Raw genomic sequence first — 17,858 nt, forward strand, 5'->3', positions numbered from 1 at the left:
TCTCTCTCATTCCCTGCATGAGATAAAGAAATGAGATGTCAGTCACAGCAGTGGGGGATGTGGCAACACAAACTTATCTGTGTAGTTTTTTTTAACTAACTAAAAAAAAAAAAAAACAGAAGAGGATTCCCCAGAGCTGGATTAACTCTTTGTGGCAAGACTGGGCACAGATGACTTGACATCCTCTACTGTACCAGATAGAAGTCTTCATTAAAAAAAAAAAAAAAAATCAGGTTTACATCCACTTTAAGGTCCTGTTCACACCTGAGCGATGCTGCCACGTTTTTTTACACGTGTTTGGAGCACCACCACTGATTTTGAATGGTCCTCCTTCCGCTACAAAACTGCACCAAAGAAATTCATGTCCCAAACTTTGGCACCGAGCAAGGCGAATTTAGCATTGCGTGTTTTGCTGCGATTTTTTGCATTTTGTCACACAACAATCGCGGCAAAAATCGCACCACATTTGGGGTGTCATTAAGACATTATGGCAACGCAAGCACGTCACATGTTTTGTTGCGATTCTGCCTGCAATTCGAATATGCTCAGGTGTGAACGGGGCCTTATCAGACCAAGTTACCCAGGCAAAGCAGCAGTTAGGGGGTTAAGGCAACCACTGACATGGGTGCTTACAATGATCAGCTTTTATTTATTTATGTAAAACCTTTATACCAAAAGAATAAAAAACTGTTTGTTGTAACTGCTTATAAAAGCGTTCGCTAGAATTCAACGTCAAATTGTCCTATTTAAATCTGCTAGTCTATCACTACCCTCTCCTCAGAGTGACAATACTGCTGTCCAAAGTGGTCTTCTTTACTATTTCATCCAAAATGCAAATACCCTGAAGTCAAAAAGTATGTTATGCCACGTACATGTGACTGATTTTACAGTTTGAATAAATTCCCTAAGGTTTCTCCGACGGAACTCCGACGGAATTCCATTCAAGCGGTCTTGCCTACACACGGTCAACCCAAAGTCCGACCAAAGTTCGACCGTCCAGAACGAGGTGACGTAAAACACTTACGACGGAACTATAAAAAGGAAGTTCAATAGCCAGTAGCCAATAGCATCCATCTCGTACTTGCTTCAGAGCATGCGTAGTTTTTGGTCCGTCGGAACAGCATACAGACGATCGGTTTTCCCGATAGGAATTGGTTCCATCGGAAATATTTAGAACATGTTCCATTTCTAGGTCCGTCAGAATTTCCAAAGAGAAAAGTATGATGAGGCCTACACATAATCGGAATAGACGATGAAAAGCTTCTGTCGGACTTTTTCTGTCGGACATTCCGCTCATGTGTACGTGGCTTTACTGGTTGGATCAGCAGGTGAAATAAATTGAAAAAAAAAGCCTAAATAGAAAAACTAATGTTGTCCTTACATCTAATGCCGCGTACACACGGTCGGACTTTCCGGCATACTTAGTCCGGCGGACCAGAGTGTGCCGGACAATCCGCCCGTGTGTAGGCGCCGGCGGACTTTTTCCCAAAAGCCCGCCGGACCTAGATTTGAAGAAAGTTTTAAATCTTTCCGCCGGACTCAGTTTCGGGCGGAAAGTCCGCTCGTGTGTGTGCTGGTCCGACGGAAAGCCCGCTCGTGTGTATGCTGGTCCGACGGACCAGATACGACACGAGGGCAGGGTATTGCATCTCGCGCTCGCTGCAATAGGAAAAACACATTTTCCTATTGCGGCGAGCGCGGGGCATACCAGGCCCTTAGGTCTGGTATGGATTATAAAGGGAACCCCCTACGCCGAAAAAAACGGCGTGGGGTCCCCCCTAAAATCCATACCAGACCCCGATCCGAGCACGCAGCCTGGCCGGTCAGGAAAGGGGGTGGGGACGAGCGAGCGCCCCCCCCCCCTCCTGAACCGTACCAGGCCGCATGCCCTCAACATGGGGGGTGGGTGCTTTGGGGGAGGGGGGCGCCCTGCGGGGCCCCCCACCCCAAAGCACCTTGTCCCCATGTTGATGAGAACAAGGGCCTCTTCCCGACAACCCTGGCCGTTGGTTGTCGGGGTCTGCGGGCGGGGGCTTATCGGAATCTGGGAGCCCCTTTAATAAGGGGGCCCCCAGATCCCGGCCCCCCACCCTATGTGAATGAGTATGGGGTACATGGTACCCCTACCCATTCACCTAGGGAAAAAGTGTAAGTAATAAAACACACTACACAGGTTTTTAAAATAGTTTATTAAACAGCTCCGGGGGGGATCTTCCTCCGGCTTCGGGAGTCCCTCCGGGGCGTGGTCACTGGGTGATGTTGACCACGCCCCCTAAAACGTCACAGTCCCAGCATGCCCAGGGACTGTGACATCAAAAGGGGGCGGGGTCTCCGCCTATATAAGTCACAACGCAGCCCTCGGAGAGCAGTCCAGCCGGAGAGAGCGTCGTGTCAACATCTGGAGAAGAGAAGAGAAGAAGCCCAGAAGCCCAGGAGTCCGGACCTCTGCTGGCAAGAGAGCTACCTGAAGACAGAAGAGGAGCCGGCCGAAGAACTGGAACACCGGGAGAAGAACCAACCGGAACGCCGGGAGAAGATGAAGCGGAGGGACCCCCGAAGCCGGAGGAAGATCCCCCCCGGAGCTGTTTAATAAACTATTTTAAAAACCTGTGTAGTGTGTTTTATTACTTACACTTTTTCCCTAGGTGAATGGGTAGGGGTACCATGTACCCCATACTCATTCACATAGGGTGGGGGGCCGGGATCTGGGGGCCCCCTTATTAAAGGGGCTCCCAGATTCCGATAAGCCCCCGCCCGCAGACCCCGACAACCAACGGCCAGGGTTGTCGGGAAGAGGCCCTTGTCCTCATCAACATGGGGACAAGGTGCTTTGGGGTGGGGGGCCCCGCAGGGCGCCCCCCTCCCCCAAAGCACCCACCCCCCATGTTGAGGGCATGCGGCCTGGTACGGTTCAGGAGGGGGGGGGGGGCGCTCGCTCGTCCCCACCCCCTTTCCTGACCGGCCAGGCTGCGTGTTTGGATCGGGGTCTGGTATGGATTTTAGGGGGGACCCCACGCCGTTTTTTCGGCGTAGGGGGTTCCCTTTATAATCCATACCAGACCTAAGGGCCTGGTATGCCCCGCGACGGGGCTCGCAAGGTGTCAATCTCGCCGATAAAAGCGGCAAGATTGACTTCCTTTTCTAGTCCCGTCACACCTGAGTCACGTTCAAAATGAACGGACTTGTCCGTGTGTGGGCAAGTCCGTTCATTCTGAAAGTCCGCCGTAACTCCGGCGAAAGTCCGTCGGAAAGACGGGCGGACTTAGCCCGCCGGAAAGTCCGGTCGTGTGTGGGCAAGTCCGTCCGTTTTAAAGTCCGGCGCACCTGGCGGACAAAGTCCGTCGGAAAGTGTGCCGGACCAAGTAGGATAGAAAGTCCGACCGTGTGTACGCGGCATAAGGATTAGTAAGCTGCAAATATATTACATTTTTGTTTTGGAGTTTAATACTGATTTTAAGGACTTGTGTCAATGGCATCAGTTTGATATGATTCTGAGATCATTTAGCATTTACTGATGGGTACACGTGACCTCCTTCGGACCTGCATTTGACCTGTTTCAAGAGAGTTTTGCATTTCCATTCACTTGTATGGGGATGCAAAACCCGTCTAGCTTGAACAAAAGCCCATTAACAAAGGCCCATTCAGAGCCAAGAAACAGAAACACACAGATCTCAGTGCTTGACCAGCAAGGAACCAGGCAATGCTTACAGTCTTCAGCTTGAATTCTACTTTATCATCCCACACATGCACCAGCCATAAAATATAATGACATCTCCAGGGACAGCCCATTATATTCTATAGCCAGTACAAGTGCAGAAGGATATAAACCTGGCTATATCACTGAGATCTGTGTGGCTGAAAGGTATGAAAGTGATCATGAGTTTGATGAGAAGGACAAGCAGGGTGTGTTTTAGGCACATTTTAAAGTCTAACTATCCTTTAACACTTTTAAATGGGACTCCATGAAAACTCTTTCATTGAATTATGTAGCCTAGGAATGCCTAGGTCATGGTGTTAAGCAAGACTTCATATTTATTCTCTGTGGAGAGCTCTGTCCATATATTCAGAGAATCCATTAATGATTGGTTACATCATCATTCAGGGCAGCACAGTGGCCAAGTGATTCCACCTACCAGCACTAGGGTCGCCGGTTCGAATCCCAACCACGACACTAGGGAATGTACATATATATATATATATATATATATATATATATATATATATATATATATATATATATATATATATGTGAAGTGCTGCGTAAATTGACAGCCATAAGTACCTGTAATAAATAAATAAGTTTGCTTCCTTGTGGATTCTGCTTAAGAGGCAAAACAAAAAAAGTTGAGTTTACAGCAATGCCACGATGCCACGGATGTCACTGGGACAAACAGTGAACAGAAATACTCATGAGGGTACAGCCACCAATAGAAACATGGAATCTGAGACTGAAGCGCCACGCCAAAATGTAATCGTCCAGATAAAGTATCTTTCTTTAAAATAAATCTATATCACAATGCCAATGCGTTTCAGAGATCATAGAACATCCCCTTCATCAGGGCTTAAAATGAAAAGTTATATATTCTAGACCAGTGTTTCTCAACCTTTTTTCAGTCAAGGCACCCTTTAAAACTCTGCACAATCCCATTCTAAAATGTAAAAAAAAACTAAACTAATAGTTTTACGTAACGCAGAAGCATCCACACACGTAGGACACAAATGTTAGAAATTATTTATTCTTCCAAAGCAAACACACCTTTGCACACTGGTACTGATAAGTATTCCAATGTTTCTCTTCTCACTCTGTTTCTTTCCCTTGCTCCTCTAACATGACCCCAATGCCAGTGCCCAGGGCAAAGATGCCAAATTGCACTCCCACTTCATTATGTGCGAACTTATGAGGTGGTGAGGAAAAAGCACAGCCCGCACTTCCTCCCGGCTCTCTCCTCTCCTTGCCGCTTCCAGCACTGAGCTGACAAAAGTAGTGATGCCACTGTCACTACTCCTGTCAGTCTTATAGTAGAAGGAGCTTGCAGTGCCCCCATCCCTACAATACATGCTGCGCCCAGGGCAGCCGTCCCTTCTGCCCACCCCTTGTCCCGGTCCTGCCCAATGCTGACAGAGGGGTGCGCAGAAGGGAAAAACAAGGATGCTGTTAAAGTGTTTGACCTCCTCGTTATCAACTGATGACATCATTGGTTGTTAGGATGCCGGTGACTAGAAGGTTGCAATGGCTTACGCACTTTAGTGTTCTGACCACTGGAAGTTGGAGAGGGTAGTTGGTGATTCCCTCACCCCCTTTCCTCAACACATTCTTATCTTCTTCCTCCCTTCCCCTTTTCCCAACATGCCCTTTCTCCTTTTCGCTCCCTCCTCCCAATCACCCCAGCCCCCCCTAGAGAGAGTAAGGGGACCCACTTAATTTTTACCTGCCACTGAGGGACATGGACAGAGGAGACTGGAAGAATTGGAGCCACTTGCTAAGCACGGTTTATTAGCTAGATCAGTGGTCTCTCATCCCTGCATTTCCACTTTTAGCCCAATAAGTTTTGATGAGATTCATGGAGAAATATTTTCCTCTATAGGCCAGGATTACTATGGCTCACTCGTCCATCTTCCCCATTCTTTTTGTTTTTTTATTCTGTAGCTCTTCCCTCCATCTCCTAGGGTAATTACATCTAAGCATCATTACCCCAATGGAGAATATGCTTGGTATTTAGAGATGTTTAGACATGTTTTATTTCTGTTCTGTTGTTACCTACCTATGTGACTATATATGGCTCGTAGAGTAATTTGTACCTATGTACTATGCAAATATTTTCAATAAAACCTTTATGTAAAAAAAAAAAAAAAAAAAAAAATGTGGCTTTGGGTAACTATAAGCCAGGCTTGATCCACCCACTGGTTTGTACAGAATTTTAGAGCAAGTATTAGGCACTTTGTCAAGACACCCCTGAAGAAACCTAAAGGCACCCTGGTTGAAAAGGGCTTTTCTGGACTAATGCAAAGTGTGTTTTTTTTTACCATGATGTTATAAAATGTCTGTCAGCAGCTGTTCAGCCAAGTGCTGACAGATTCTGCTTTTTAACAGTTTGGTAAAAAAGAAAAAAAAAAGTCCATATATTACTGTTTATTGTAAGTCCTGATAAATGGGGTGTTCTCTGATCCCCGAAACATGTTGACTTTGTGTGTAAAGTTTTTATCTTACCTTGGAATAAATTTATATTTGGATGAATATAGTTTGGTGTGGCATTTCAGGTTCAGATTCCCTCAGTTACAAACCAATGAGACAATGGATGTCCTTTGGTGTGAAGAAGCTGCCAGCCGTAAGAATGTAGACATCCTATTCAGATACTTATAACACCTGGATAATCATAAGTTTTCTATCTATCCAAATTTCTTACCAGAGGATAAAAAAAAAAAAAAAAAAGAACACAAAAAAAAAAAAAAGAACACCATACACGACCTAGGATCTAAACCTAAAAATTTGAAAATGTGAAGCCTTTATAAACTATAGGTTCCAATGAGGGTTTAGAAGGCAAGCCTTCACATACAATGCATAGCAAAAGCACTCTAGAAGAATAGTTTGATAGTAACCTATATCACGTAATTAGTCAAGGCTGCTCTAAAAAGGATCCCCTAAAGTTTGCTGGGAAACCAATACTTTCAGAAGTGTCAATCTGCATGTTCCCCACAGCTCCCACTGGTTTCTTCTGTTGACCACCATGTTACTGCAAGAGAAAGTAATGACATGGCAGTCAGTAGTAGGAACTGGCAAGATCTGTAGGGAACCATGTATGTCAGGGGTCTCCAAACTATGGCCCTCCAGTTGTTAAGGAACTACATTTCCCATCATGCCTAGCCTTGTCTGTGAATGTCAGAGTTTTACAATGCCTCATGGGATGTGTAGTTCCGTAACAGCTGGAGGGCCGTAGTTTGGAGATTCCTGATCTAGGTCATAGGAAACAATTTCTTACCTTTTACAGCAGGTACTTGCCCCCACTTTCTCAATTCTTACCTAGGTGCAAATGAGGTTACACTAGGAGCAATCCCCTCCCTCTTCATGGACACAGCCCCCTGGGATAACGTTGCACATCCCAGGAGCCTACTGGACCATTCAAACCCAGCCAGCCAATCTCGTGCCAGCTGTGAATCATCAGGAAACGACAGTCGGATCCCAAATCCAAGATGGCGTCACGGAATCTAACAATCAGTGAAGACTTCAGTAGGACATTAGGAACCTAATGGACAGGTAAGTATTGCTTTCTTAAAATTCAGCAGCTATGGTACTTGTAGCGGCTGACTTATTTTTGTAAAAGACAAATGAAGTTCCTATTTAGAGATGGGAAGCTACATGGAAAACCTTTTAATGCCTTTTCAAGGTGTTGCAATACATTTAAAACGCATACTTAGGAGTCACTTTAGATGAGTGGATGCACTTCAAGGGCAATTCTGGTCATTATATGCCACTGTAAATGGGAACATAACACAAAAAAATAAAAAAAAAAGTTTTAAATATTGGCAGGAAACAAAAAAAGACTTTTGAATTAAAAAATACTGACACTGCGCTGTAATAGGATTACACAATATGAAATGACTTGTACAGAGCCCCAAATGCACAAAAATGGTTAAAATATTACATGTGAGTTATATAAAAATATTAACCGGTTTAGTAATCCTTATTAGAATCCTTGCGTAGTGATTAGAACTCGCTCCTTCAACTAGTACACGTATCCTACATTAACCATGGGGAGGTATGTTGTATAAAAGGAAAATCCTTTAACTCCTCTTGCGTCTGAGGTAGCATGGGAACCCTCAACCAGATTACAATGGGTAATCCCTTAATCTCCAAGGCACTAGACAGACACTTTGTCCCGTGTAGGGGTGGAACACCACCTGTAGACCGCATACATTATCCTGACTGAACCAGTAGTATATTCTCTCCGGTCACAATGCAGTTCCATTACTTGTGCCCTCACGAATGCGGTCCTACATCAGCTACAATGCAAAATGAGTTCAATTACCTGAGTTCAGGCAAATCACAAGCATACAGAAAGCCTACATGATAAAATTAAAACACTTAACCATTTAAGCCACAAATGGCTAAAGAGGAAATAAAGAAAAGGGGAAATGTAAACCACAATATTACCACAGAATATAAGACGCAGCACATTATACACAACAAAACGCTGACTTTGGTCTCACTATAACATTCCCTCAGGGGCGACTCTGAATAATCCGCGACCCTTTTATCACCATTCAACATTAAAAGCATCATTGCAAGGCAGCTGGAAGATCTGTGGTAAACAACATGGACCTGCATTACCTGGGGAGACCTATCACTTACTAAGGCCAGATGCCAGTACACTGTAGCAAGAAAAGAATTGTAAATTATAGTGAAAGGAGGACTATCAGTTCATCATTAGAAACATAGTTCTATCCCCCAGGGGACCAAGTACATGTAGCACTTTGACACTTTATCCCATGTCCCTCATTTATTTGCAAGCCTAGCCCCCCCATGCAGCTGTCCAACCACACAGCTAGCAAGGAGACAGCTGCTTGATAACCAGCGCCTGTCTTAGCTCCAATGCCCTTCTCCAGGACAAGCGATGGCAAGCGAAATTCAGAGGAACAGGAAGCTGACATGACCCCTGTCCCCCTCTGCATCCTTCTTGCCACCTCTTATCTCAGGCAAGTGCTTGGAGCTGAAGATAAGGGCCATCTATCAATACAGCCACCTCCTTGCTAGCTAATGGGGAGCATGCTGTCTAGCTCATAGCTATGACAAAGCACATAGGAACATGGGACAAAGTACTACCTAAACTTTGTCCCTTGAGGGGGACAGAACACTGAAAAAAATGCAGTGAAAGTTCTTTAATAAAGGCTGCTCCGTGCAAAACCATTGCAAAGAACAGGGAAGTATAGGATGTTTGTGGTATTTAAAAAAAAACAAAAAACAAGCCTTTACTATCACTTTACAGCAGATCTTCACTGCATCAAAGAACCACAAACCAAAAACACAATTTAATTCATTTTTAATATCCAAAGCAAACTCCCCAATCCATCCAGGCTTTATTTTGTTTGGAAATCTCTTTAAAATACAACCCTCTAGCATTTCTGGCCGTGGCTATCTTGAGTAAGATAAGTAATAATTCATGTAGCATTTAGTTCCTGGAATCCATCTGCCCTTAGCTCAAGCATGCATACAGTGTTTGCTTAGCTGAAAAAAAAACCTCCTCCTCCTCTCCTCCCCTCCTGAAGACTCCTGGAATGTATGACATCATTAGCCTGGGCAAGAAACCAGAAGTACATGAAGAAACGTAAAACAAAAGTTGAAAACAAGTAAATATGATAAACTTTCCTATCTATTTACTAATGCTAGCAGCATGAAGATTAAAAATAATCCGTGTGCATTGGGGGAGTGACGTTCCACTTAGCATGTGAACAATGATCCATCTATACGAGCTTTTCTCAATCTTTTTACCGGGGAAACCCATGAAATATATTTTAGGTTTCTGGGAAACTCTGCTAAAATTTTTATACCTACATTCTGTGATTAGCGTGATCACTAAACTGTAGACTGTGTTAACATGGGGCCTCTCAGAGGGTGGACCTTGGCACAGAGTGGCCACATATCTGTGTACTATAATGCAAATGCAGTTACCAGCAGCTAACAGAAAGCTCCAGATCGCTGCTTGCGAATGGGAGCTTTCCGATCATGTGGCAGCCAATCATGATGGTCACATGATCATCGACCCCGCTCCGCCTACTGGATCCTTAAACGGTCAGGAGGCGCCCACGCCCCGGGGTTAAACAGAAGAATAAATAGGCATACTAGGCAAATTTGGTACTCTGAATAGATCATTTTTACATCCTACTGCTCTGTATAACAAGATTTGTCAGTAAGGATCTTGAAATGAAATAAATAAGAACAGAAAGGAAATGCAGATGGGGTTCCCCAACATTAGTGGTCAGTGTAGAAGTACCCCCTTGAACTTGTGTTCAGTGAAGGTAGGAGATCAATTCTCCATAGCGCAGTCCTCCAGGAACCTCAGGAGGAACCATAGAGTTCCATGGACCTGTGCTTGAGAAAGGCCGATCTGCACTGAAAAGACACTAGATCAGTTGCGTTTATTCATTTTTATTTTTAAAAAGCATGAATATACCCTGGGGGGCCCAACTGTCCGTAGGCCAATGCTTAGGGACATTACAAATGTGTCTCAGTGGCCATATTCAATGATTACCATTCCTAATAATTTGGGGACTTTCCAAAAATGACTGTTGGCTCCTTTGGGCTCATGAACCACTACTAATATCCATGAAATAAAAGTGCATTTGGAAATTCCACTTTGGACATCATGCAATCCATGCATTAAAAATACCACTAAACCTGGAAATCAAGGGCACCTACATCCCAGAAAAGCATATATTTTGAAATCAGGAATGAGGGGACTTTAAAAGGTGCCAGAACACATAAGTCATAAAAAACATTTCTTTATTGTGATTTACTTATAAAGGAAACAGTATGCGAATCCAAACACAAATTTTTATGTTGTTGACAAATGCTCTTCGCTCGACATGTTTCGCCAAACGGCTTCTTCAGGAGCCACACTACAATTAAGAGCAGAGTATTATAGCAAGTTTTTACAGATGGTTATACAGACAAAATCTAAGTTTCCATTGCGTATTAACAATATTAACAAACTTTTATTTTGTCTGTATAAATCGGTAGTAAACCGCTGGGTGACTTTTTTTCTTCTGACCTGCAAGGTAAAGCCATAATGTGCTAGTATGCATTGCATACTAGCACATTATGTGAAACTTACCTGAAAATGAAGCCTTCCAGCAATGTGATGTCACCGCTGGAGGCCACTTCCATCTTCACCTGTCTTACTTCCAGGTCAACAGACTCCGGGTGTGTGACTGGCCAGAGCCATGATGATGTCACTCCCATGCATGCTCAGGGGAGTCGCCATTTACAGGACAGGACTCTGCAGGAACGGCACAGGTGGCCATTGCTTTAGAACGCTGGTGCTGATAATGTCATCGGCTGCATATACAGTAAATATCTCCTAAATGGTGCATGTTTAGGAGATATTTACAGTACCTATAGGTAAGCCTTATTATAGGTACATCTCAAAGATTGGAGTTTACAACCACTTTAATTAGTGGTGACAACAGATAATGATTTGTGGCTTCTGAAGAAACATGTCGAGCAAAAAGCATCTGTCAGCAACATAAGAATTTGTATTTGGATATTCTCCTTTGGTTTTAAGGACCCAACAGTATTTGCATATGGTTTCCTAATACTTAAAGCACAATAAAGAAATGTTTTTTTATGACTTATGTTCTGGCTCCTTTAAAGTTCCCTCATTCCTGATTTCAATAACATGCAATCAAATCATATGTATTTACGTAACCTACTTACACAACAGACTTAAGCCAGTCTTCAGTCAGGACACCTCTCGGAAATGCCCTGCAAAAAAGTGTTTACCAGGATATCGTGCAATTCCAATGAATCATGTAGAAATAAACACATACCTAGGCTTTGCAAATCATATTCAATCTTAAAGGATCAGTCCACCCAGAACTGAGATCCCAGCTTTGGTGTCCAGTGGCTGGCTGTTAACGAGTGAAACATTTTGCACCCAACTTGACCCATACATTACAATACTTTCTACAGATTATGCAGCAGGGTGAGTGAGACTTCACAGCAGAAATAAAGACTCCAGTGGGGAAATGTCACCACTAGAATGCCCAGTGGGATGATCCAGGCCCCCAGCATCCCTCTAATTGTGGATGGACTGATCATGTACCTAATGACTCCCCAGGGTGATGGATCCAGTCCAGATCCAGGTTTTCAGTCTCCACTCTCAACAGGTAAACAAACAGAGATGTGGAAATGGAGCCCTGAACATGACCTATGAGAACTAGGAACCCTATGGAGGAGAGCCCTATGGAGAAGAGAGGAGAACCCTATGGAGAAGAGAGGACAACCCTATATAGAAGAGAGGAGAACCCTGTGGAGAAGAGAGGAGAACCCTATGGAGAAAATAGGTGAGCCCTATGGAGAAGAGAGGAGAACCTTATGGAGAAGAGAGGAGAACCTTATGGAGAAGAGAGGAGAACCTTATGGAGAAGAGGAGAGCCCTATGGAGAAGAACCCTATGGAGAAGAGGAGAACCATCCTATATAGAAGAGAGGAGAACCCTATGGAGAAAAGAGGAGAGTCCTATGGAGAAAAGAGGAGAGCCCTATGGAGAAGAGAGGAGAACCCTATGGAGAAGAGAGTAGAGCCCTATGGAGAAAAGAGGAGAGCCCTATGGAGAAAAGAGGAGAGCCCTATGAGAGGAGGAGAACCGTATGGAGAAGAGGAGAACCGTATGGAGAAGAGGAGAGCCCTATGGAGAAGAACCCTATGGAGAAGAGAAGAACCCTATGGAGAAGAGAGAAGAACACTATGGAGAAGAGAGGAAAACTCTATGGTGAAAAGAGGAGGGTCCTATGGAGAAAAGAGGAGAGCCCTATGGAGAAAAGAGGAGAGCCCTATGGAGAAAAGAGGAGAACCCTATGGAGAAAAGAGGAGAACCCTATGGAGAAGAGAGGAGAACCCTATGGAGAAGAGGAGAGCCCTATGGAGAAGAACCCTATGGAGAAGAGAAGAACCCTATGGAGAAGAGAGGAGAACCCTATGGAGAAGAGGAGAGCCCTATGGAGAATAACCCTATGGAGAAGAGAGGATAACCCTATGGAGAAGAGAGGAGAACCCTATGGAAAGGAGCCCCATGGAGAAGAGAAGAAGCCTATGTAGAAGAGGAGAACCCTATGGAGAAGAGGAGAACCCTATGGAGAAGAGAAGAGCCCTATGGAGAAGAGGAGAACCCTATGGAGAAGAGGAAAACCCTATGGAGAAGAGAAGAGCCCTATGGAGAAGAGGAGAACCCTATGGAGAAGAGGAGAACCCTATGTAGAAGAAGAGAACCCTATGGAGAAGAGGAGAACCCTATGGAGAAGAGAAGAGCCCTATGGAGAAGAGAAGAGCCCTATGGAGAAGAGGAGAACCCTATGGAGAAGAGGAGAACCCTGTGGAGAAGAGGAGAACCCTGTGGAGAAGAAAGGAGAGCACTGACCGCTGGTGATCTTCTGCAGGAGGAGGACATCCTCCGGGGTGATGTGCGCCTTCCTGAGCAGCTGCTCCTCCGTGCTCCCCGCAGCCGCCGCCACCACTTGCCCTCCGCTCTGCTTCACCTTCATGGCGCCCTCCTGCGTCCTATTACCGGGGAGAGTGTCAGTGCCGAGAGAGGAAGAGCTCATTCTCCGGGAGAGAGAGCCGAGAGAGCGCCGGGGAGGAAGTCAAGCCGGAGACGGAGCGAGCCGGAGATTGACAAGAGCGCAGGACTGACGAGGAGGACAAGGAGGTGGGACCGGCTGACCTGCCCGCCCGCTTCACTCTTTAATCCGGAGAACGGGCATCAAACGCGAGGCCGGGGAGCCCACCTGTGCCGGGAGCTGGCTATGGCTGTGTATGGCTGCCTGCGCCGCCCCCTCCTCCTCCTCGGAAATGGGCAGCACACATAATAACATAGTAACTGCGAGGGGAGGTGTGTGATCTACACTGAGAGACGACATTTGTCTTATTTATAAATGCCGTAATAACAGGCCGGCCTCTGATTGGCTGACAACACAGAACAATGGCGCTTCTGTGACAGTTAATGATGCAAAGAAGCTGCTGGATGTTACAGAGAGAGAAGGGCCTGAGAATAGGGAGCCCGTAGAACGTGGCAGTGTGCGCTCTCCATCATCCATAGAACGTGGCAGTGTGCGCTCTCCATCATCCATAGAACGTGGCAGTGTGCGCTCTCCACCATCCATGGAACGTGGCAGTGTGCGCTCTCCACCATCCATGGAACGTGGCAGTGTGCGCTCTCCATCATCCATGGAACGTGGCAGTGTGCGCCCTCCATCATCCATAGAACGTGGCAGTGTGCGCTCTCCACCATCCATGGAACGTGGCAGTGTGCTCCCTCCATCATCCATAGAACGTGGCAGTGTGCGCTCTCCACCATCCATGGAACGTGGCAGTGTGCGCTCTCCACCATCCATGGAACGTGGCAGTGTGCGCTCTCCATCATCCATGGAACGTGGCAGTGTGCGCCCTCCATCATCCATAGAACGTGGCAGTGTGCGCTCTCCACCATCCATGGAACGTGGCAGTGTGCGCTCTCCACCATCCATGGAACGTGGCAGTGTGCGCTCTCCATCATCCATGGAACGTGGCAGTGTGCGCCCTCCATCATCCATAGAACGTGGCAGTGTGCGCTCTCCATCATCCATAGAACGTGGCGGTGTGCGCTCTCCATCATCCATAGAACGTGGCGGTGTGCGCTCTCCACCATCCATAGAACCTGGCGGTGTGCGCTCTCCACCATCCATAGAACGTGGCGGTGTGCGCTCTCCATCATCCATAGAACCTGGCAGTGTGCGCTCTCCACCATCCATGGAACGTGGCAGTGTGCGCTCTCCATCATCCATAGAACCTGGCAGCGTGCGCTCTCCATCATCCATGGAACGCGGCAGTGTGCGCTCTCCACCATCCATGGAACGTGGCGGTGTGCGCTCTCCACCATCCATAGAACGTGGCAGTGTGCGCTCTCCACTATCCATAGAACGTGGCAGTGTGCGCTCTCCACTATCCATAGAACGTGGCAGTGTGTGCTCTCCACCATCCATAGAACCTGGCAGTGTGCGCTCTCCACCATCCATAGAACGTGGCGGTGTGCGCTCTCCACCATGCATAGAACGTGGCAGTGTGCGCTCTCCACCATTCATGGAACGTGGCAGTGTGCGCTCTCCACCATCCATGGAACGTGGCAGTGTGCGCTCTCCACTATCCATAGAACGTGGCGGTGTGCGCTCTCCACCATGCATAGAACGTGGCAGTGTGCGCTGTCCACCATCCATGGAACGTGGCAGTGTGCGCTCTCCACCGTCCATAGAACGTGGCAGTGTGCACTCTCCACCATCCATTGAACGTGGAAGAGTGCGCACTCCACCGTCCATAGAACGTGGCAGTGTGCGCTCTCCACCATCCATGGAACGTGGCAGTCTGTGCTCTACACCATCCATAGAACGTGGCAGTGTGCGCTCTCCACCATCCTTAGAATATGGCAGTATGCACTCTCCATCATCCATAGAACGTGACAGTGTGCGCTCTCCACTATCCATGGAACGTGGTAGTGTGCGCTCTCCACCATCCATAGAACGTGGCAGTGTACGCTCTCCACCATCCATGGAACGTGGCAGTGTGCGCTCTCCATCATCCATAGAACGTGGCGGTGTGCGCTCTCCATCATCCATAGAACGTGGCGGTGTGCGCTCTCCACCATCCATAGAACCTGGCAGTGTGTGCTCTCCACCATCCATGGAACGTGGCAGTGTGCGCTCTCCATCATCCATAGAACCTGGCAGTGTGCGCTCTCCACCATCCATGGAACGTGGCAGTGTGCGCTCTCCACCATGCAAAGAACGTGGCAGTGTGCGCTCTCCACCATCCATGGAACGTGGCAGTGTGCGCTCTCCACTATCCATAGAACGTGGCAGTGTGCCCTCTCCACCATCCATAGAACGTGCCAGTGTGCTCTCCACCACCCATAGAACGTAGCAGTGTGCGCTCTCCACCATCCATGGAACGTGGCAGTGTGCGCTCACCACCATGCATAGAACGTAGATGTGTGCGCTCTCCACCATCCATGGAACGTGGCAGTGTGCGTGCTCCACCGTCCATAGAACGTGGCAGTGTGCGCTCTCCACCATCCATGGAACGTGGCAGTGTGTGCGCTCCACCGTCCATAGAACGTGGCAGTGTGCACTTTCCACCATCCATGGAACGTGGCAGTGTGTGCTCTCCACCATCTATAGAACGTGGCAGTGTGCACTCTCCACCATCCATAGAACCTGGCAGTGTGTGCTCTCCACCGTCCATAGAATGTGGCAGTGTGCACTCTCCACCATCCATTGAACGTGGAAGTGTGCGCGCTCCACCGTCCATAGAACGTGGCAGTGTGCGCTCTCCACCATCCATGGAACGTGGCAGTGTGCGCTCTACACCATCCATAGAACGTGGCAGTGTGCGCTCTCCACCATCCTTAGAACGTGGCAGTGTGCACTCTCCATCATCCATAGAACGTGGCAGTGTGCGCTCTCCACTATCCATGGAACGTGGTAGTGTGCGCTCTCCACCATCCATAGAACGTGGCAGTGTGCGCTCTCCACCATCCATTGAACGTGGCAGTGTGCGCTCTCCACCATCCATAGAACGTGGCGTGTGCGCTCTCCACCATCCATGGAATGTGGCGGTGTGTGCTCTCCACCATGCATAGAACCTGGCAGTGTGCGCTCTCCACCATGCATAGAACGTGGCGGTGTGCGCTCTCCACCATGCATAGAACGTGGCAGTGTGCGCTCTCCACCATCCATGGAACGTGGCAGTGTGCACTCTCCACTATCCATAGAACGTGGCAGTGTGCGCTCTCCACCATCCATAGAACCTGGCGGTGTGCGCTCTCCACTAACCCAAGAACGTGGCGGTGTGCGCTCTCCACCATGCATAGAACGTGGCAGTGTGCGCTCTCCACCATCCATGGAACGTGGCAGTGTGCGCTCTCCACTATCCATAGAACGTGGCAGTGTGCGCTCTCCACCATCCATAGAACGTGGCAGTGTGCCCTCCACCATCCATGGAACGTGGCAGTGTGCGCGCTCCACCGTCCATAGAACATGACAGTGTGCACTTTCCACCATCTATAGAACGTGGCAGTGTGCGCTCTCCACCATCCATAGAACGTGGCAGTGTGCGCTCTCCACCATCCATAGAACCTGGCAGTGTGGGCTCTCCACCGTCCATAGATGGTGGCAGTGTGCACTCTCCACCATCCATTGAACGTGGAAGTGTGCGCACTCCACCGTCCATAGAACGTGGCAGTGTGCGCTCTCCACCATCCATGGAACGTGGCAGTGTGCGCTCTACACCATCCATAGAACGTGGCAGTGTGCGCTCTACACCATCCATAAAACGTGGCAGTGTGCGCTCTCCACCATCCTTAGAACGTGGCAGTGTGCACTCTCCATCATCCATAGAAAGTGTCAGTGTGCGCTCTTCACCATTCATGGAACGTGGTAGTGTGCGCTCTCCATCATCCATAGAACGTGGCAGTGTGCGCTCTCCACTATGCATAGAACCTGGCAGTGTGCGCTCTCCACCATGCATAGAACATGGCGGTGTGCGCTCTCCACCATCCATGGAACGTGGCAGTGTGCGCTCTCCACTATCTATAGAACGTGGCAGTGTGCGCTCTCCACCATCCATAGAACCTGGCAGTGTGCGCTCTCCACTAACCATAGAACGTGGCGGTGTGCGCTCTCCACCATGCTTAGAACATGGCAGTGTGCGCTCTCCACCATCCATGGAACGTGGCAGTGTGCGCGCTCCACTATCCATAGAATGTGGCAGTGTGCGCTCTCCACCATCCATAGAACGTGGCAGTGTGCCCTCCACCATCCATAGAACGTGGCAGTGTGCGCTCCCCACCATCCACGGAACGTGGCAGTGCGCGCTTTCCACCATGCATAGAACGTGGATGTGTGCGCTCTCCACCATCCATGGAACGTGGCAGTGTGCGCTCTCCACCATCCATGGAACGTGGCAGTGTGCGCGCTCCACCGTCGATAGAACGTGACAGTGTGCACTTTCCACCATCTATAGAACGTGGCAGTGTGCGCTCTCCACCATCCATAGAACCTGGCAGTGTGGGCTCTCCACCGTCCATAGATCGTGGCAGTGTGCACTCTCCACCATCCAT

The 17,858-nt window shown here is 47.9% G+C and overlaps 1 protein-coding gene across 1 annotated transcript in view; it reads right to left on the reverse strand.

The window, feature by feature from the left end:
* UNC119 (unc-119 lipid binding chaperone) overlaps nucleotides 1-13,591 on the reverse strand; it is a 119,906-nt gene extending 106,315 nt beyond the window's left edge. The window contains exon 1 of the mRNA XM_073616766.1: nucleotides 13,131-13,591. Within this exon, the coding sequence (XP_073472867.1) occupies nucleotides 13,131-13,314 (184 nt within the window). The 5' untranslated portion in view covers nucleotides 13,315-13,591. The remainder of the gene's footprint in view (nucleotides 1-13,130) is intronic.
* Between the last annotated feature and the right edge of the window lie 4,267 nt (nucleotides 13,592-17,858).

The sequence above is a fragment of the Aquarana catesbeiana genome, linkage group LG02 (assembly GCF_042186555.1).
Source record: "Aquarana catesbeiana isolate 2022-GZ linkage group LG02, ASM4218655v1, whole genome shotgun sequence".
Taxonomy (NCBI): Eukaryota; Metazoa; Chordata; class Amphibia; order Anura; family Ranidae; genus Aquarana; species Aquarana catesbeiana.